Source organism: Neofelis nebulosa, chromosome 8, assembly GCF_028018385.1.
Source record: "Neofelis nebulosa isolate mNeoNeb1 chromosome 8, mNeoNeb1.pri, whole genome shotgun sequence".
Lineage (NCBI taxonomy): Eukaryota > Metazoa > Chordata > Mammalia > Carnivora > Felidae > Neofelis > Neofelis nebulosa.
In genome coordinates this window covers 108,301,928-108,323,921 of record NC_080789.1, presented here as the reverse complement: position 1 = coordinate 108,323,921, position 21,994 = coordinate 108,301,928, and the positions used below count along the sequence as shown (strand labels likewise).

The 21,994-nt window shown below is 41.2% G+C and overlaps 1 protein-coding gene across 4 annotated transcripts in view; it reads right to left on the bottom strand.

Annotated features, from left to right (window-relative positions):
* The window catches only part of LOC131520226 (chromatin remodeling regulator CECR2), a 178,735-nt gene that overhangs the window by 5,294 nt on the left and 151,447 nt on the right, over nt 1-21,994 (bottom strand). For 2 of the 4 annotated variants that reach the window (XM_058744239.1, XM_058744241.1), the window contains 9 exons: nt 19,696-19,825; nt 19,153-19,190; nt 18,973-19,064; nt 18,633-18,759; nt 17,502-17,890; nt 16,752-16,880; nt 15,715-16,561; nt 2,729-4,148; nt 453-564 (listed from right to left, as the gene is read on the bottom strand). In XM_058744239.1, the coding sequence (XP_058600222.1) occupies nt 453-564; nt 2,729-4,148; nt 15,715-16,561; nt 16,752-16,880; nt 17,502-17,890; nt 18,633-18,759; nt 18,973-19,064; nt 19,153-19,190; nt 19,696-19,825 (3,284 nt within the window). The remainder of the gene's footprint in view (nt 1-452; nt 565-2,728; nt 4,149-15,714; nt 16,562-16,751; nt 16,881-17,501; nt 17,891-18,632; nt 18,760-18,972; nt 19,065-19,152; nt 19,191-19,695; nt 19,826-21,994) is intronic. The other 2 variants (XM_058744242.1, XM_058744240.1) reach the window with 2 other exon arrangements.

Genomic DNA, 21,994 nt, shown 5'->3' with positions numbered 1-21,994 from the left:
CATGCAGAAACCCTTAGCACGGTGCCTGGCAGAAAAGCAGCACTTGAAGGTAGCTACAGTTCTTTTAAAACTGGACTAACCAGTCTCTCTCAGATGAAATTGGTAGAATAAAAAAATACAAAGCTATCTTATCAAAATAAATGCTAGTGGCCAGTTAGAAAACATGAGGCTTAAACAGCCCCAAATAGCTGGTTACCACAAGGACAGAAAAAAGGAACATACAGAGACAGCATAGGAGCTACTTCCGAGGTCATCTTCTCCTGGCTTTTCCCACCACTGAATCTACTTGGAGCACAGGGCCCGAGGGGCCCTTTTTACTTGGCTGCCAGTAGGACATGAAGCACTTCCCAGAACACCTTAAAAGATTTTTTCAGAATCACAACAAAGTCACAACAAACTATTCCCTGCCACCTCGAAGAATAACAAAAATTCTAATTGCTGGTAATTTTTACCTGATCAAGAGGAAGTGTTGGGGGTTTATGTGGTGGCAGCTCTTCCTGTGACGTTGCTGGTGCTGGGGTCTTTGGGAACGAGGACTGTGACTGGACCGGATGCATTTGCATTCTGTAGCCACAAGAAAGCATAGTTAAGAATTAATGAAGACATATTAATTAAAAATGAAAAGAGACACTTTAATCACAAAAATCTGGCAGATACTGCCTTAATTATCTAGGTAATCAAACTTGAAATCAATACTGGGACAAAGTGCCATCGTGTGCCTCCAGATGAGATGCAATAAGAAGTATATGACACCGGGGCACCTGGGTGGCTCAGTCGGTTAAGCATCCCACCCTTGATCTCAGCTCAGATCTTGACCTCAGGGTTGAGTTCAAGCATGATGTTGGGCTCCATGCTGGGCGTGGAGCCAACTTAAAAAAGAAAGAAAGTACATGACACCACCTATGTAGTGTTCTTGACAAATGTTTAATTGGACTCCAAATATGAGGAAACAATGAGAAGAATCCAGAGATTGGGACAGTTTACATGAGAACTAGCCTGGAGTCTTTGAAAAACAAAAAAAACCAAAACAATGATAGCATAAATGTCTCAAACTAAGAGATTAAACAGACATAGCAACCAAACATATACGTTAACCTTAAATGGATCCTGGATGGGAAGAAAAAAATAAAACAAAGAAATGTAGCTTCAATGTTTCATTTTTTGAGAATGACAGAGCGTGAGCAGGGGAGGGACAGAGAGAGAGAGAGAGAGAGAGAGAGAGAGAGAGGGAATGAATCTGAAGCAGGCAGCAGGCTCCGAGCATCAGCACAGTGCCCGTTGTGGGGTTCGAACTCATGAACCTTGAGATCATGACCTGAGCTGAAGTAAGACACTTAACTAACTGAACAACTCAGGTGCCCTAAGAAATGTAGTTTTAAAAGATATTTTGAGGGGTGCCTAGGTGGCTCAGTCGGTTGAGCATCCAACTGCAGCTCAGGTCATGATCTCACGGTCTGTGGGTTTGAGCCCCGCACTGGGCTCTGACAGCTCAGAGCCTGGAGCTTGTTTCAGATTCTGTGTCTCCTCCTCTCTCTGCCCCTCCCCTGCTCATGCTCTGTCTCTCTCTCAATAATAAATAAACATTAAAAATTTTTTTTAAAAGATATTTTGAGGACAACTGGAGAAATTAAGTGAGAACTCTGTATTAAATACTATTAGTGTTATTTTCCTTAGGTGTGAAAATAGTTTGAGATTGTGCTCCAGGAAAATGTCGTTATTCTTAGCAGATGCATGCTGACATATTTAGGAAGAAAGGGTCAGGATGTCTGCAATTTACTTCCCAATGGTTTAAAAGAAAAGACAAAGAAAAGAAACAATGTACTTAGTGAGGCATAAAACAAATATGGCACAACGGTAAATGGGGGAGAGGTTTTGGAGGTAAGGTCTTCTTAGGTTGGCACTGAAGAGAGGCACATTAGTTTTTAAGTTGGATGGTATTGGTTTTAAGATTAAGCTTCATAACTTCATTTTTTTTTTAAGTTTAAGTATTTGAGAGAGAGCGAGAAAATAAGTGGGGTAGGGGCAGAGAGAGAGAGAATCCCAAGCAGGCTCCACCCTTCCACCCTCAGTGAGGAGCCTGACTCTGGGCTCAATCGCATGAACTGTGAAATCATGACTGACTGAAATCGAGTTGGATATTTAACCAACTGGGCCACCCAGGTGCCCCTAGGCTTTATAACTTTAATATAAACAACTTCATTTAACCACCTTTTATATATTATTAATTTGAAAATTTCATGGATCACAGGTCACCTCATCACTATTTGCAAGAACTCTAATGGGGATATTATTTGACTTGTTTTAAGAAGAAATGACAGATAAGGGATAAAACCTGAGCATTACATGTGATCCCATAACCTCAGGATTTGAGAAAGACCCATTTTACCCTAGTCAGAGTATCTGAACTTAGCAGCATATTGACGCCTGTCTATAGCTCTCAACCGGAGCTATTAAGTTTCTAGGGTCAAAATCTGTCATTTAAATGTGAATTCACTTTCATGAGGGAAAAAAAGTGCCAAAGATAAAATCAGACTCTAAGGCTGATACACTTCCATTAAGTCTCCAATTATCAATGAGTCACATGTTTTTCTTGGACCTAGACTGCTAACATTTATCGTCATTCCTAAGATCATTTTGCTCTTCAAAACTATCTATTTCTTTTTTCAGAAAAACAAAAAAAACCCAAAAAACAAAAAAACAACCCCAAAACCACCTAATGTAACCTTACCCTGGTGATCTGTACATTTCTTGGAAAGGTCCCCTTATTCCACTTCCAGTGCCAATCTGTTCCATCATTACAGCTTGAAAGTGACCCAGGCCATCTTCCTGGCAGCGATAGATGGGGCCCTCCTGAGAGAGGCCGTTGGGCTGGGCAGCCACTGGATGGTGAGGTGGGTGAGCAGCCACAGGGGAGGAGTAAGCTCTGGGCTGGAAATGACTGGCTGGCCGCTGAGGTGTATAAGGAGGCCCTGTCTGTAGCATCACACCATGGGGTTGGAAAGTAGATGAACTAAATCCCATCCCTGAACTCAGAGATGGAGGAGTTCCATAAAGATATTCGTTGGCTGACAATGAGCTCTGTCGCTTGGTAGCTGCATTATGGTTGTCCAGGTCTAAAAATTCTTTGGGGCTCTCTGGTCTCTCCATAGATTCATCCAGCTTTTCTTCCTCTGGAACAGGATTCTGCCCATCAGCTGAGACTACTTTAGCAGCCACTGCATCCATTTGGGTTTGGGAAGTTAAGGCAGCATTCAGTGTCTCACAGCCTTGCAGATTAGCCAAGGTGCTCTTATCTGAGAAGAGGGCCCTTGGTGGAGGAGGTGGATTAGGTGGGAGCCCACTTGGGCTTCCCGGGGGATGAAGATGTCTCTGCCAGTCAGAAAAGCCCTGTGGACACGGATAATAAGGAGTTCGCTGATAGTGATGGTAGGAAGGCTGAGGTGGTGACTGGTAGGAATACCTCATTCCTTGGTGGGGGCGATACCGGGGAAAGACTCCAGAATGAGGGTTGCTAGATTGAAAGCCCCTAGGGGGAAAATGCTGAGGATGGGATACTGAGGGTTTACTTCCCATCACAGGGCCCAAACCTTGCAGGCCTGGACTGATGTGGTAATGGGTAGCTGAATTTGGGTATTCCAGGCCGGGCATGTACAAGGGAGAAAACTGGCTTACAGTGCCTCCCATCAAACTGGGGTCTGTGTTGGGAGGTGTAGCTGGGTTCTGTCCTGCACATGGCATGGTTTCCTGTAGTGTTTTACCTCTGGGGCAGAGTGGCTTTTCTGAACCACTACCACCAAGGCCCTTCCCCTCTGATCCACAAGGGGATGCTTCAACAACTACTCCATTTTCAGGTAGAGCCCCTCTATCTGCCAGAGTGGAGAGGTCTCGCATACATCCTTGAGTGGCTGGGCTGGTATAGCCGCTCTCTGAGGGCCAGGTATTCTTGCTCTTTGTTGCTTTACAGTTGTCTCCTGAATCTGAGGAGTCGCTTTTGAGCTCTGGGCCCTCTGTTTCCCTTTCTTGTGGTGAGCTCTGCCTGGTACAGTCGGTCTGCAAGGGAGGTGTAGGGTGAGGTAGTTGTTTGAGGTACACGCCCTCTGAACCACCAATGTTTGGTGGTTTCTCCTCAAGCCCAGGCAAGGGATCTGCTGTAAGTGAAACACAGAACAAAATAGTAGTTCAGTAGCTGAAATGATGACACTGATGGAGTTAGTAGTAAAAAGAACATGAAACCTGTCAGATAAGGAGAGATAGGGTTGGGGTAGATGTGTGGCCATTGAAGCTTCAGCTAGAAATTGAGTCCCTGGAAAGGATGATGATATTGAGGTCCTTGCAAACTCCCTCTTATAGACCAAGAGGTAAGACCTAGCACCTCTACAGCTACTCATAAAGTCTGCCAAAGAATGGAGATGTCCTTGTTTCCCTCTTCCTGTGTGGTCACAGATCACTAAGTGAGGGGGAGATAATTCATGGCTCATGGACTCCACAGAGATGCATGTCACATATGGAGATACAATAAGATACAACGAGAAGGACAAGGACATGATGGGTATGTATCAGGAGGGCTGGATCCCTGACTTGTGCCCCTTCAGAACACAAGTTCCACAGCAGCAGGGACTTTCTTTTGTTCCCTACCACTCTTAGTACTTGCACAAAACAGGGACTCAATTGATATTTGCTGAATGAATGAAAATATCTTGTCTGGATGTCTTGAGAACAAGATGTCCTACAAGATAAAACTCGAAAGGCATCTTTAACATATTACAGAAATTTAATAAACCCAAATAAATTAATTTACTAGACTCAAATGCTTAATTATAAATTCAGAACTCTTTTTTTTTTCAACGTTTTTTAATTTATTTTTGGGACAGAGAGAGACATAGCATGAACGGGGGAGGGGCAGAGAGAGAGGGAGACACAGAATCGGAAACAGGCTCCAGGCTCCGAGCCATCAGCCCAGAGCCTGACGCGGGGCTCGAACTCACGGACCGCGAGATCGTGACCTGGCTGAAGTCGGACGCTTAACCGACTGCGCCACCCAGGCGCCCCTAAATTCAGAACTCTTTACCTTGCTATTGTATCAAACCAAAAATATGGTCTTACTATTATAATCCTTTGAACAGGACAGAGTTGTTGCTCAGGTGGATCAGAATACAATTCTGGTAACAAATTTAAACATTTTTTTTTTTTTAATATATTTTTTTTTATTTTTGGGACAGAGAGAGACAGAGCATGAACTGGGGAGGGGCAGAGAGAGAGGGAGACACAGAATCAGAATCGGAAGCAGGCTCCAGGCTCCGAGCCATCAGCCCAGAGCCCGACGCGGGGCTCGAACTCACGAACCGCGAGATCGTGACCTGAGCTGAAGTCGGACGCTTAACCGACTGAGCCACCCAGGCGCCCCTCTGGTAACAAATTTTAAAGACAAGATTAAGGATTCTTAACTTTTAAAGACCGACTAAAATCTCGGTCAACTAATGAACTAATAATGCTGTCTTCAAAAATCCAAGGCACGAGCTATACAATGAAAATTAAATCTACACTTATCATTATTTTATCAACATAAAACATAGCAACTAACAAATAGGCTTATCTAGTTTCACCAGAGGGACTCTACTTCTAAAGCTTCTTCCAGACTCCATGTGAAATCAGTATTAGACAGTTCTGTTAGAGCTGGTTTTCACAAAGCAGGCCCTATCTCAAAAGAAACACTTTTATTTATTTTTTTATTTTTGTTAATTCTTAAAATGTTTATTTATTTTTGAGACAGAAAAAGCACAAGCAGGGAGGGGTAGAAAGAGAGGGAGACACAGAATCTGAAGCGGGCTCCAGGCTCCAAGCTGTCAGCACAGAGCTTGATGAGGGACTTAAGCTTACGAACTGTGAGATCATGACCTGAGCTAAAGTCAGATGCTCAAACAGACTGAACCACTGAGATGTTCCTCAAAAGAAACACTTTTATTTTATTTTTTTTAAAAAAAATTTTTTTTCAACGTTTTTTATTTATTTTTGGGACAGAGAGAGACAGAGCATGAACGGGGGAGGGGCAGAGAGAGAGGGAGACACAGAATCGGAAACAGGCTCCAGGCTCCAAGCCATCAGCCCAGAGCCTGACGCGGGGCTCGAACTCACGGACCGCGAGATCGTGACCTGGCTGAAGTCGGACGCTTAACCGACTGCGCCACCCAGGCGCCCCAAAAGAAACACTTTTAAATAAAAGTCTGACTTGGGGAAGATGGCAGAGTAGGAGGATTAGTATCAATAACCCAAAAAATGACTTAAAGACTGACAGAAAAGACTCTCCACAGCTAAATGTAGAGCAGGGGCCACATCAAAGAGGGTAGGAAGAACAAAGGTATTGGCAGGAATCAAATGGACTCTCGGGACTGTCCACAGGAGGGAAGGATACAGCAGATACAGAGAGAGGAGAGAAGCAGTTCCCGAAGGCAGGCACCCCAGGCACAAGGAAATTACATGGGGAAGATGAATTCCCGTAACATTTGGCTTTGAAAACCAAAGAGGCCCAACAATCTGGGGCGGGGGGCGGGGGAGGATGACTTAAGACCTGAAACTAAAAATCAGTGGGCTTGGCTCTGGGAGAGATAGGAGGGCAGAGTCCCTGCCCTTAAAAGAGACAACACAACAAACATAAACAGCCCCACTGGGATAAAGCTTAGAAGCAGCAGTTTGAAGACCTGGTGTATATACATGGAAAGGAGATTTATTTACTAATCTTGAGTGCATGCTAGAGGGTAGGGATTTTTGGGACACCTCTCCAAGAACAAAAGAGTTGCAAGGCAACATTGTCCCTGCCCCAGGCTAGATAGATGGGCACCTGTAGGAATCAGAGCAGTGCCAATACTTGTTACCTGGGTTGCTAACAAAGAGCCCAGCCCCAGCATTCTCCTGCAGAAACACTCCATCCAAGCCCAGGTGAACTTTTCCTGGGCAGCTGCAGTTCCCTCCTGCATCGGACTGGCTTAGAGCTTCCTGGAACTGTATGGGCCCTACCCCCATTGCCCTGTTGACCTGGCCCCTCCAATATGCCCTTGGCCAGAGCCCATCCAAAGTGATGGCACAAGCCTGGCAAGGTGCAGGCAGCCCCAACAAGGCCAAACACTACTGCAAAGAGACTCCTCCTGCCCCAGAGAACGGGGAAGATAACTACACATACCAGTCTGACTATGGCCCTAGCAGTGGGCTGGGGGCAGACAGTTGTTTTGACTGAAGGCCAAGTCCACCACTGAAAGCTTCTCGGAGGACAATAGAGGGAAAGTGCCCAGCAGTTTCGTGCTACCGCATCTCTGGCAAATGCCTGGATTGATTCAGCTCAAGCCCAAGGCAGCCCCAGACTGGGCCACTAACAACACAGGGATCAAACCTTACCCAAGACAGACAAAGAGAGCCATTGCACACAACTGGAATGAAGGCAAATGTGGCTCAGCTACAATACCAGGGTGCACACAACACACATAGGAGACACCCCTGAAGTGCTAGGTCGTAGTGAACAGGGGACACTGCACTGAAGGGCACTACAGGACCTCTTCTTCACAAGGCCACTATTTTCAAGAGCAGGAAACATAGCTGACTTTCCTAACACAGAGAAACAGAGTTAGACAAAACAAGGACACAGAGGACTATGTCCCAAAGGAAAGAACCAAAACATAATCACAGCAAGAGAGCTAAATGAAACAGGTAAGTAATATGCTCAATAGAGAATTTAAAGTAATGGTCATAAAGATACTCACTGAAGTTAGAAAGGAGTGGAACTCTTCAGTGAAACTCTCAACAAACAGAAAACAAAACAAATCAGAGATGAAGAACTCAATAACTGAAATTAAAAATACACTAGAGGGAATAAACAGACTAGATGAAGCAGAAGAAAGAATCAGTGACTGGGAGGACCAAGTAATGGAAAGCAATCAAGCTTCACAGGCAAAAAAAAAAAAAAAAAAAAAAAAAAGATTTAGGGAACTCAGTGACAACAAGTGTATGGATCTCAGAAGAGAGAGAAAAGGGGGCAGAAAATTTGAAGAAATAATGGCTGAAAACTTCCTGAATCTGGGGAAGGAAGCAGAAATTTAGATCTAGGAAGCATAGCAAGTCCTCAACAAAATCAACCCAAGGAGGTTCACACGAAGACACACATAGGAATTAAAATGACAAAAATGTAGTAATGAAGAGCAAGTTAAAAAAAATTTTTTTTTTTTTAATTTTTAACGTTTATTTATTATTGAGAGACAGAGAATGAGTATGGGAGGGGCAGGGAAATGGGCAGACACAGAATCTGAAGCAGGCTCCAGGCTCTGAGCTGTCAGCACAGAGCCTGAAGCAGGGCTCGAACTCACAAATCGTGAGATCATGCCCTGAACTGAAGTTGGATGCTTAAGCGACTGAGCCATCCAGGTGCCCCCTCCCCAAAATTTTTAGCATTTATTCATTTTTGAGAGACAGAGACAGTGTGAGTGGGGGAGGGGCAGAAAGAAAGGGAGACACAGAATCTGAATCTGGCTCCAGGCTCTAAACTGTCAGCACAGAGCCCCATGTCGGGCTTGAACTCATGGACCGTGAGATCATGACCTGAGCTTAGTCAGATGCTTAACTGACTGAGCCACCCAGGTGCCCCAAGAACAAATTTTAAAAGTAGCAAGAGAGAAGAAAACTGTTACATACAAGGGAAACCCTGTTTCAGCTCATTTTTTAGCAGAAATTTTGCAGGCCAGAGGGAGTGGTATAATGTATTCAAAGTTCTGAAAGAAAAAAAAAAACAGCAGCCAAGAATACTCTATTCAGCAAGGCTCTCATTCAGAATAGGAGAGTTTCCCATACATACATACATACATACATACATACATACATAAATAAAGGAATTCATGACCACTACACCAGCCTTATGAGAAATGTTAAAAGGGACTGAGTGGAAAGGAAAGACCATAAGCAGGAATAAAAAAAGTAGGAAGCACAAAAGCAGTAAAATTAAGTATATCTATAAAAATCAGTCAAGTGATTTACAAATAAAAGGATAGAAAGTATGATACGATATACCTAAAACCTGGGAGTGGGATGGTGGGAGTTAAGAATAGGTTCAAACATAAGTGACCATCAACTTACATATTATATGCAGAAGATGGCGAATGTATATGAATACACATACAAATATATATATACATATACATACATACATAATGGTAATCACAGATCAAAAACTGGCAACTAATATGCAAAAAATAAAGAGAAAGGAATCCAACTATTATCACTACAGAAAGCCACTAAACCATGACAGAAGAGAGCAAGAGAAGGAACAGTGGAACAGGGATCTACAAAAACATTCATAAAACAAGTAACAAAATAGCAGTATGTACATACCTACATATTACCTTGAATGTAAATGGGCTAAACAGTCCAATCAGAAGACAGGGTGATGGAATGGATTAAAAAAACAAAAACAAAAACAAAACCCATCGATATGCAGCCTACAAGAGACTCATTTCAGACTGAAAAACACCCACAGATTGAAAGTGAAGGGATGGAGAAGCTTTTATCATGCAAATGAATGCCAGAAGAAAGCCCAGGTAGCAATACTTGTATCAGACAAAACAGACTTTAAACAAAGACTATTAATAACAAGAGACAAAGGACACTACATAATCAGTAAGGGACAGATTCAATAAGAAATAGCAACTGTAAATATTTATGCACTTAACATGGCAGCACCCAAATACATAAAGCAACTAATAACAAACATAAGGAAGTAATCACTAGGAATAACAGTAGGAGACTTTATTATTTTTAACATAAACTTTTTAAAGTTTATTTATTTTGAGAGAGAAGGCATGAGGAGGGGAGGGGCAGAAAGAGGGGAGAGAATCTGAAGCAGGTTCCATGCTGTCAGCGCAGAGTCCCATATGGGTCTTGAACTCATGAACCGTGAGATCATGACCCGAGCTGAAATCAAGAGTCGGACGCTTAACCAACTGAGCCACCCAGGCACCCCTATTCTATTTATTTTTAAAAGTTTATTTATTTAGGGGTACCTGGGTGGCTCAGTCAGTTGGGCAGCTGACTTTGGTTCAGGTCATGATCTCATGGCTCTTGAGTTTGAGCCCTGCGTCAGGCTCTGTGCTGACAGCTTGGAGCCTGGATTGGAGCCTGCTTCAGATTCTGTGTCTCCCTGTCTCCCTGTCCCTCCCCCGCTCACACTCTGTCTTTCAAAAATAAACATTAAAAAAAATTTATTTTGAGAGAGAGAGGGAGGGAGGGAAGTTAGGAGGGAGGGAAAGAGACAGAGCATGCACATGTGAGAGCAGGGGAAGGGCAGAGCAGGAGAAAGAGGATCCAAAGCAGGCTCTGCACTGTCAGCACAGAGCTGGATGTGGGACTTGGAACTCACGAACTGTGAGATCACGACCTGAGCTGAAACAGAGTCAGACTCTTAACTAAGTCACCAAGTGCCCCAATAGTAGGAGACTTTAACACCACACTTACATGAACGGAAAGATCGAAACAGAAAATCAGCAAGGAAACAGTTGCTTTCTGAATGACATACTTTGACCATATGGATCTACTAGATATATTCTAAAGAATTCCATCCTAAAACGGCAGAATACACATTCTTTTCAAGTGCACATGGAACATTCTCCAGAACAGATCACATGACAGGCCACAAAACAAGTCTCAACAAATTTGAAAAGACTGAAGTTGTCCCATGCAACTTTTCTGACCATAATGGCATGAAAGTAGAAATCAACCACAAGAAATCTGGAAAGAACACATGAAAGTTAAATAACATATTACTAAAGAATGAATGGGTTAATCAAGAAATCAGAGGCAATCAAGAAACACATGGAGACAAGTGAAAATACTACAGTCCAAAATCTTTTGGATACAGCAAAAACTATTCCAAAGAGGGATGTTTAGGGGCACACCTGGGTGGCTTAGTCGGTTAAGCATACAACTTTGGCTCAGGTCATGATCTCACAGTTTGTGAGATTGAGCCCAACACCAGGCCTCCACTCTCAGCACAGAGCCCGCTTCAGATCCTTGGTCTCCCTCTCTGGTCCTCTCCTGCTCATTTGCACATTTTCTCAAAAGTAAATAAACATTAAAAAAAAAAAAAAAAAAAAAAAAGAGGGATGTTTATAGCAATGTAGGTCTATCTCAAAAAGAAAAATCTCAAATAAACAACCTAGCCTCATACCTAAAGGAGCTAGAAAAAGAATAAAGCCCAAACCAGTAGAAGGAAGAAAATAATAAAGATTAAAGGAGAAACAAGCAAAATAGAAACTAAAAAAACAATATAGTAGATGAAACCAGGAGCTGGTTCTTTGAAAAGATCAATGAAATTGACAAATCTTTAGCCAGACTCAAAGAGAGAGAAAGAGAGAGAGAGAGAGAGAGAGAGAGAGAGAGAGAGAGAGAGAGAAATAACCAACACCACAGAAATACAAAGGATTATAAGAGATTATGAAAAATTATATGCCAACAAATTGAACAACCAAGAAGAAATGGATAAATTACTAGAAACATAACCTAACAAAACTGAATCAGGAAGAAATGGAAAATTTGAACAGGCCATTTCCAGCAAAGAAATAGAGTCAATAATCAAAAAATTTCCAACAAACAAAAGTCCAGGACCAGACAGCTTTACAGGTGAATTCTACCAAACATTTAAAGATGAGTTAATACCTATTATTCTCAAACTATTCTGGAAGATAGAAGACGAAGGATAGCTGCCAAATTCATTCTATAAGACCAACATTACCCTGATACCAAAACCAGATAAAGATACTACCAAAAACAAAAACAAAAACAAAAACAAAACAAACAAAAACAAGAGACTTATAGGCCAGTATCTGTGATGAACGAAGACACAAAAATGTTCAACAAACCAAACACAACAATACACTAAAAAAAATCATTCACCATGATCAAGTGGGATTTATTCCTAGGATGCAAGGGCAAATTAATCAACATGATACGTCACTTCAACAAGAGAAAGGATTAAAAATATATGATCATTTCAATAGATGCAGAAAAAACATTCGACAAAGTACAAAACCCATTCATGATAAAAAAACCTTCAACAAAGTAGGTTTAGAGGGAACATACCTCAATATAATAAAGGCCACATATTAAAAACTCATAGCTAACATCACACTCAATGATGAAAAATTGAGAGCTTTTTCCTAAGATAAGGAAGAAGAAAAGAATGTCCACTCTCAACAGTACCTTTATTCAACAGAGTACTGGAAGTTCTAGCCACAGCAATCAGACAACAAAAAGAAATAAAAGGCATCCGAACTGGTATGGAAAATGGAAAACTGGGGCGCCTGGGTGGCTCAGTCGGTTGAGCGGCCGAATTCGGCTTGGGTCATGACCTCACGGTCTGTGAGTTTGAGCCCCGCGTCGGGCTCTGAGCTGACAGCTCAGAGCCTGGAGCCTGTTTCAGATTCTGTGTCTCCATCTCTCTGACCCTCCCCTGTTCATGCTCTGTCTCTCCCTGTCTCAAAAATAAATAAAATGTTAAAAAAAAAATTAAAAAAAAAAAAATGGAAAACTTTTACTACTTCTAGATGACATGATACTACATATAGAAAACACTAAAGACTCCACCAAAACCTACTACAACCATAAATGACTTCAATAAAGTCACAAGATATAAAAATTAATATACAGAAATCTGTTCAATTTCTATACACTAATAGTAGAAAGAGAAAATAAGAAAAAAACTCCCATTTACAATTTCACCAAAAGTAATAAAATACCTAGGAAGAAACTTTAACCAAGGAGGTGAAAGGCCTAAACTCTGAAAACTATAAAACACTGATGAAAGAAACTGAAGATGACACAAAATGGAAAGACATTCCATGCCAATGGATTAGAACAGATATTGTTAAAATGTCCATGCCACCCAAAGCAATCTACACATTTAATGCAATCCCTATCAAAACACTAACAGCATTTTTCACAGAACTAGAAAAAATAATCCTAACATTTGTATGGAACCACAAAAGAACCCAAATAGCCAAAGCGATCTTGAAAAAGAAAAACAAAGCTGGAGGTGTCCCAATCCCAGGTATCAAGCTATACTACAAAGTTGTAATAATCAAAACAGAATGGTACTGGCACAAAAAAAGTCATGTAGATCGAGAACAAAACAGAGAGCCCAGAAATAAACCCACAATTATATGGCCAATTAATCTTTGACAAAGGAGGCAAGAATACACAATGGGAAAAAGTCTTGTCAACAAATGGTGTTGGGAAAACTGGACAACCACATGCAAAAGGATGAAAGTGGACCAATTTTCTCACACCTTACACAAAAACCAACTCAAAATGGATTAAAGACCTAAATGTGAGACCAAAATCAAAACCCTGGAAGAGAGCACAAACAGTAATTTCTCTGACATTGGCCATAGCAACATTTTAAAAATAAGTCTCCTGAGGCAAGGGAAATGAAAGCAAAAATTAAGTATTGGGACTACATCAAAATAAAAAGCTTCTGCAGAGCAAAGGAAACAGTCAATAAAACTAAAAGACAATCTATGGAATGGGAGAAGATATTTGCAAATGACATGTCTGATAAAGAGTGAGTAGCCAAATATATTAAGAACTTAGCATCCAAAAAAATAAATCATCTGATTAAAAAATGGGCAGATGAAATGAACAGACAGTTCTCCAAAGAAGACATTCAGATCACTAACAGACACATGAACAGATGCTTAACATCACTTATTACCATGGAAATATAAATCAAAACAGAATAAGATATCACCTCATGTCTGTCAGAATGGCTAAAATAAGAAAAACAAGAAACAACAAATGTTGGTGAAGATGTGGAGAAAAAAGAACCCTCTTGCACTGTTGGTGGGAAAGCAAACTGGTACAGCCACTGTGGAAAACAGTATGAGGTTCCTCAAAAAATTAAAAATAGAATTATCACATGATCCATTAATTCCACTACTGGGTATTTACCCAAAGAATATGAAACACTAATTTGAAAAGGTGTATGCACACCTGTGTTTATTGCAGCATTATTTATAATAGCCAAGATATGGAAGCAACCCAAGTGACCATCAAGAGATGAATGGAGAGGGGTGCCTGGGTGGCTCAGTTGGTTAAGCGACCGACTTCGATTCAGGTCATGATCTCACAGCTTGTGAGTTCGAGCCCCACGTCAGGCTCTGTGCTGATGGCTCAGAGCCCGGATTCTGTGCTTCCCTCTCTCTCTGCCTTAACCCCCTCGCATTCTGTCTCTGTCTCTCTTCAAAAATAAATAAACATTAAAAAAAAAAAAGAGAGATGAATGGATAAAGAAGTGGTACATATGTACAATGGAGTATTACTCAGCCATCAAAAACAACAAAACATTGCCATATGCAATAACATGAAGGAATCTACAGGGTATTAATGCCAAGTGAAATATAAAAAACAAAACAAAGAAAAGAGAAACAAACTGAAAAACAAGAGAGACAAACTGAAAAACTACAGAGAACAAACTAATGGTTACCAGAGGGGAGGTGAGTGTGGGGACAGGTGAAACAGGCAAAGGAGACAAAGAGTACACTTATCATGAGCACTGTGTAATGTATAGAGCTGTTGAATCACTATATTGTATACCTGAAACTAATATAACACTATATGTTAACTACAGTGGAAGTTAAAAAAAAAAAAAGTTTCAGTAGATATCCTAGTAACTAAATACATTAATTAAAACAAAAAGTAATTGCGTTCTAGGCCTACCATCAATCTTATGTGGAATTTTCATATTTGATAAAAGTCTAGGTGTCTATTCTCCAGTCATGCATTAAGAAAATTATATACAATATGTGGTTGACCTCTATCCTAGAAAAAAGCACTAATTACACAAATTACTCTTTTAATTTTTCTTCTCAATTTTCAGGTTTACTCTCTTAAATGACATTTCTAAGACATTTCTTCAGGATTTGCTAGGTCTCACCATTTTTCATTCTTAGTAGCTATAGCTATGTGTCCAAGGAATAGAAGGATGGAAATAATTAGGCTTTAAGTAAAGTACTAAAAAGTTATTTCATAATGATAAATTTTAAGACAGCCATTAATAATATTTTTTTAAAGTTTAATTATTCTGAGAGAGAGAGAGAGAGAGAGAGAGAGAGAGAGAGAGAGAGAGAGAGAGAAAGGGAGAGAGAATCCCAAGCAGGCCCTGTGTTAGAAGTGCGGAGCTCGACCTCACAAACCTTTGAGATCATGACTGAGCTGAAGTCAAGAGTCAGAGGCTTAACAGATTGAGCCACCCAGGCACACCAAGACAGCCATTTTTAAAGGCAGTTTGATGACGCCATGGTTGAAAGCATGGGTGCTGGACTGAGTAGGTCTGGGTTCAAATGTCAGCTCCACCACTTAGTGAGATGAGGGCAACCAATCTAAACCTTTGTGCCTCAGATTTTCCACCTGTACAAACAAGGATCATTAAATAGTAGCTAGCTCAAAGTTTGTTTTGAGAATTGAATTACTATACATACAAGTCTCAAAAAGACTGCATATTATGGTAAGGACTACATTTGTGTAATGATCATTACCACCAGAAATCCTTTCAGATCTCTGGCCCAATCCTGAGTGAGTGGTTCAAGAAAAAGAGGCTGTAAATGAGTTTGATAGTCTTCATAAAAAAGATTCCTTATGAATTAATAGCTTAAATGTCAGAAGTCAGACAAAAGTGATGGTGTAAATTACCTCGGTCATTTTCAGGCTCTTGTGTTTCACTGTTATCCTGTGTCCTCCCAGGATTCCCCAAGGTAGGCTTGGGGGCTGACACACTTACTGATGCCGAGTGAGCTACCTGTGGAAAAGGGCCAGGTAAATGGGGCGGTGTAGGCTGTCGGGGGTGGTAAGGCACACCTGGTGGGCAAACTCGGGAAGAAAGCTGCTGCATGGCAATCATCTCTGGGCTGTCCATCATGGAGTCCCCTCCTTGCACCCCCCGCAGAGCCTGGGAGGGTGCTCCAAATAAAGAACTTGGCGTTGGGGCTGGAGGTGGCTGTAACCGAAGTCCACCAGATTTACAGGGTGGTCGCATATACCCTGAAGAAGCAACTCCATGAGGTAGAAAGCTTGATTGTTCAGTCCACTGGTTTGGGGGGAGAGGAGGTCTCATCACTCGGGAATCCATCATATGACCAAGAGTGCGAGGTTGGTGAGAGGGTCCTGGCCCCATGGGGGGCTTCTCATCTGTGCCCAAGGGTCCTGGGTTTGTAGCACCATGGTTCCCATTCCAGACAGCAGAGTGTACTCGATTCAGGTACTTGTATGATCGGTACATGTGGCTGGGAGGAATTTCTGAGCTTTCAGGAAAGTCTAGGGGTCGGGCTGGAGCCCCACCATGCCTGGGAGGAATAAATCCTGACTGGAATTGAGTTGGGGGATAAATATTTCCATCCTGACTGGGGCCACCCATCTGCCTAAGCTGCAAGGATCCAGGATGTGATCCCATGTTAGTAAGGTGTGTCAGTCCCCCACACACTTGCTTCTCTTCTGGTGTGCCTAGCCTGGGTCCTCGATGGTTGTTAATTCCAACTGGAGGCTGGCAACAAGAAAAGAGAAGAAAGCAATGTTCAACAGATGCATAGAATAAGTAATGTGCTTAATCTATAGTAACAGACCCTACAGAATAGGAGATAATGAATTAAATTTAACCTGGGAAGAGACTAGATTTCTGAAATTTATCTGTGAAATCCTGTGCATCTGCATATTCTGAGTATCACATTGCTTACCTGCATGGCAAAAGGCGGATGCTGCTGTACAGGCTCTCCAGGGTGTGGTTCTGGGACTCTAGAGGAGACATATAAATTGGCAGAATCTGATCCTCGAAGAGGGCCAAATGTTCCTGGTACTGCTGGCCTCTGGAGGGTGTTGAGTAAAGGCAGGTGGGGGAGAGGTTTAAAAAAAAAAAAAAAAAAAAGCACAGAAGACATTAAGTAGAAAACAAGGACATTCCTGCATATGGATGTACTGCTAAAATAACACAAAGACCTTGAACAACTCAGCATAGGGCCAAGAAAGGGAAGAACGTCAGCACATGGGCTCACCCAGATCAGGGCTAGTTCCTGGGCCGAAAGCAATCTCTCTCTATAGGACAGACTGATGTTTCTTAATCTTTTTTTCATAACTGCTTCCTTCCCCAAGAGCCTCTTAAGCCAATTTTCCCCCAACTGCCCTGCAACATATAATTTTAATGCTACAGATATGCTGTGTATTTTAAGTACTGTATGTATTTCTGCGCTTCGTACACAAAGAGTTTTTTTAAAATCCCAATTTTGGCCCATACCGAGAGTATGTCAGATTAAGAGAAAGGAGATTTAAAATAAGAGGAAAAATGAAGAAAGAATGGACAGATGAGAGGCGAAGAAATCATCCACATACAGAAAAATTATTTTGGAAGAGGAACCGATTAAAAAGGCTTCACCTCTCTTTGAATTCACCAACTAGGAGCAATCACAACAGAATTTTAAGCTATTCCTTACCATCTGGTTTAAAAGGGGTGCCTGGTTGGGCATCCCCCCATAATGTAGGGGACGAGAAAAGCCTCGGCCATTTGAGGTGCTCCCCTCCCGAGGGAGCTGTGTGGAACTACTGCTAGGATTATCTCCAGAGGAGGGAGCTCGGCGAGCAGGTGGCAAGGACTTTCCTCCATTCTCCACTGGTTGCTGTTTCTTGCTGGGCCCTTCGGAGTCCCTGGAGCGGGTCCAAACGTGGCTTCCGCCGCTTCTCCCAGCCCGGCTCCGTCTCTTCTCTCGCTTTTCATCCTCTCTGATCCAAAATTCTTCATCTGTGTCTCCATCTTCCCCAGGAAAATGCTTCATCATTGCCCGATGGAAACACCTCTCTAAATTATCAGACATCTTGGTATATTCTGTGGGAAGATACAAGGATTGACTTCCAGATACAGCTTTTACAGGACATAAAAAAAAAATCTCCTACCAATAAACAATAAAAGATGCTATTTGGGTAAACTCTTGAGCTTAATCTGGCTTGAGTGCATATTATGTTGTACAGCTATGGACACAAGAAAAGGTACTGTTTTTGTCCTAAGAGGCTCTAGGCTGTATGGCTGGAATACGACTCTAGGACTATTACCTTAAATGAGTACAAATAAAGGCTAAAATGCAGAATTATTAAATACAGTGACTGTATTTTGTTAGAAGCTGCTTAGTTTTTAAACTAAAGCATTTAAGCTACTAGAGCCTTTTATATTATTTATTATTGGAGATATACTCTATGGACTTCTCAAGATGACTTAAAAATCTAGGGTCAGTCTTGTCAGTGGTTAACTTGCTGAATGAAGGAAGTGCAGTACAAACTAAGCCCAGCCTGGTCTTTAAGATAATGAAAACTAACCTGAGCCCAGTTAGCCACCAGATATACTCTCTTGTCACACAGGATAGGAATGGTTCTGGCACATATTGTGTAAGTGGTTAGAATGGCCGATCTTATGGCTTTTAATGTGCATTGTGTTCATAGCACCAAAGAAAGGTCTGATTCACTTCTGAAAGAGATGCACTTCTATTTTTGTGTATTTCTAAAAAAGAAGGCATTTTATTCTTGGTTGAAATGGTATAATAAGTGTATCCATAGCAAACTCCTTCCCCACTTACCACTACTTTCCCCATTGTATTTTCGACAATTCCTGAACATAGTCTTCATGTCATTTACAAATTCCTCCTTGGTACAGTATAAACCTCCATTCAGTTTCTTCTCCATGCTTGAGATATCCATGGGGACCTAAAATAGGACACATTAAATTATAACATGCTGGAGAAACCATCTTGTAGTCCCTGTGAGGCAAAGGAATCACGCTATTATGAGATGCTCAGGAGCATGGCATATATCCAGCAACTCCGATTCTCAAGAACAACAGGTGAACTTAAAAACAGTGACAAAAATCAAGAAAGAAACACACACCATAGAAGGTATAACTGTAAAGGCAGCCTCTACCTTAATAATCTGGTAATAGTTTGGGGCATACGATTCATCCACAGGTTCTAAAAAGGGCCAAGAATCCTTGTGAGCCTTTACCACATCGAGAACTGAAAGCCAAAGAAGAGAGCTGCATTAACTCAGTCACACAAGAATATTTCTATCAGAAATAGTTAATAGTTGAGAATGGGAACTGACCTTTATACATGGCAGTGAAATCATCATCCAACTCAAAGCTGTGAATCACAAAATAAGAAATAGTAACTTTGACAACCTTCTCTCCTTAGCTCTCTTACTTTAATCAAAGACAGGCAGCTGATTGTACCAAGGTTTGGAAGAGTCCCAATAAACTGTTTTTAAGGTAAGTTTATGACACTGATAATCTCCAGGAAAGAATTGTGAAGATGATGATTAGTAAACCTAAGCAAAAAAGGGAGTATCATTTTCCTCATCCATAAAATGCTGGGGTTGACTCAGATGATCCACAACTTACGATTCTATAATGTTAGTTATTTCATAGCACATTATTTCTTGGGCTATATTTTCCCTTAATGAATATTTTTGTAATCTAAATAACAGTAATACAGAAAGGCATACAGAAGAATGAGAAGCTTATGAACACTGAATATTATCTACCACACAGGGTTGTTTTAAGAATTAAATGAGCAAAGTGCTTGGCACAATTCCTGAGTGCTTCCTAAATGTTACTGTTTGCTACTGTTAGTATCATTAAATACTCACAGGTCTTTAGTCTTTTTTTCTTCTCTCATGGGGGAGTTAGGGTCCAGATGGGAAAGTTCTGGGGGGAGCTCCTTCCCTTGGGCCAGCAGCCATGCCCTTTCTTCCCTGAGCTTTCTCCTCTTTGCTCGATCTACAATGAACACAGTGCATTAAGGTACAAGTGAGGTAAGTGCTTTTTAGAGGATTAGATTATATGTTAAGCATTTTGAGAAGAAACAAAGATCACCAAAACAGTATCATAAAATTATTTTTGCTTCTTCTGCCATCCTCTTTTGATAATTAGGATGATTCTATAGAAGGAATGCTTTATGAAAAATATAATCTTGTGGAACTCATTTCCTTTATGCATACTGAAATCAATGGTATGGCAGGCACTGGGATGGAGAGGGAGGAAAGAGCAAGGCTGAAGAAAAACAGAATTAGAAGAAAAAAAAAACAGACTGAATGAAGATTATCCTTCTTTCAATACCTGAGGACTTTCCTAGTTGTCTCAGAAAAGCAACATCCCCTTTTAAGGACCAGATTCTCAATCCAAAACATATACAAGATTTTATATGCACATGTAAGCACTCAAGGTTTTGCATTTGCAAAAATATCCTTGCACCCCAATTGTCTTTGCTCTTCAATCCACCCCCACCACTGGCAGCTGGACCCTACCAAGCCAGGGTAGTAATAAATTTGGCTGGGAAAAAGAGAATGATGCCAGCTGGAATGGGCAAAGATCTGGAAGGCATGGATGATTTTTTTTCTGGCTCACAGCCACAGCCATGAGAAACACACTTGGCATTCCACTATTAGTCTGATGGGACACTCACTGCCAGCAGGGAACCGGAAGGTCAGGAGTAAAGAAAAGAGCCAGGAAGATAAAGAACACTGTCAGACAGAAAGACACAAAAATGGAAGGGAGAAGCCAGGACAGACCTTCTATTTTCTTACCCGAGAGACAGACTCCACATCTGCCCACTGCTATGAGTATGACATGACCCTGCTAATTTTGTTTTTGTTCTTACATTATTCCCTTATAAACTTAAATCTTTATCTGCTTTAATTAGTGAAAGGCACTTGGCTATCAATGACTTGTAATGTTACTTTTTAAAAAACGATTTCAAGATTAAAGAACAATGTAACCAAGTTAATGAATATCCATGAACCTAACAAACTGGCAGATTTTAAGATTTTTGCTTTATTAACTTTAATACAGTACTCCACAGCTTAATAATCCACTTTCCAGTTGGTTGCAATATGTCTGCATCTTGTAAATGGTATTATAATGACAATTCTTTTGACATATCTTCTCACGCATGCGAGATTTTTAGGGTCCACAACTAGCAGCGGAACGGCCAGATAGTGAACTTCATCAGGACTGGTCAAGGTGATTCCCAAAAGGGTATAGCTATTCTCTCAACAGCAATTTGAGTGAACTCACACTCACTTGGTAGGATAAAAGGCGCATTTTTGCCAAACTACTGAGTATTGATAAGGAATTTTGATTTTTTCATCTGCATTTTCCTGACTGGAGTGATTACTTTGCCCTATTTTCTTTGGGTTGCTACATTTCTGATTTAGAGAAATGATTTTAATAATCTGGATAATAAGACTTTGTTGTTGATTATGTGTTAAAATTATCTTCTTCCAGAGTGCCTGGGTGGCTTAGTCAGTTAGACATCTGACATCGGCTTAGGACATGATTCAGGAGTCCCAGACCCACATCAGGTGAGCCCGGCTTCTCTCTTCCCCTCTCTCTCTCTCTCCCAAAAAAAAAACAAAACAAAAAAAAACAAAAAAAAAACCTTCCACTTTGACTCATCTTTTCACTTTGTTTATGTTTGTGTCATATGTAAGTTTTGAACAATTTGTGTAGCCAAAACTCAATCTCGCTCCCTTTATAGATTGTGTTTTTTGTACTTATAACATTCTTTTTTATTCTGACATCTTGAAGACATTCATCTATACTGTCTTCAATTTGGTTTGGGCCTTTAGTTCATCTGGAACATAAATGGGAAGCAGACATATAATTTCCTTCCTCTGATTAGTAAGTAATTGTACTGGTTATATGGTACTGGAGAACCCACATTCCTTCCCAAGGCCTGTTTCTATGTAGTTTACTGGGTTCATCTCTATCTCTATGCCAATATCATTCTCTTTTTTTATGTTTTTATTTATTTTTGAGAGAGAGAGACACAGCAGGGGAGGGGCAGAGAGAATGGGGGACAGAGGATCCAAAGCAGGCTCTGCGCTGACAGCAGCGAGCCCAGTGCAGGGTTAGAACTCACAAAACTGTGAGATCTTGACCTGTAGC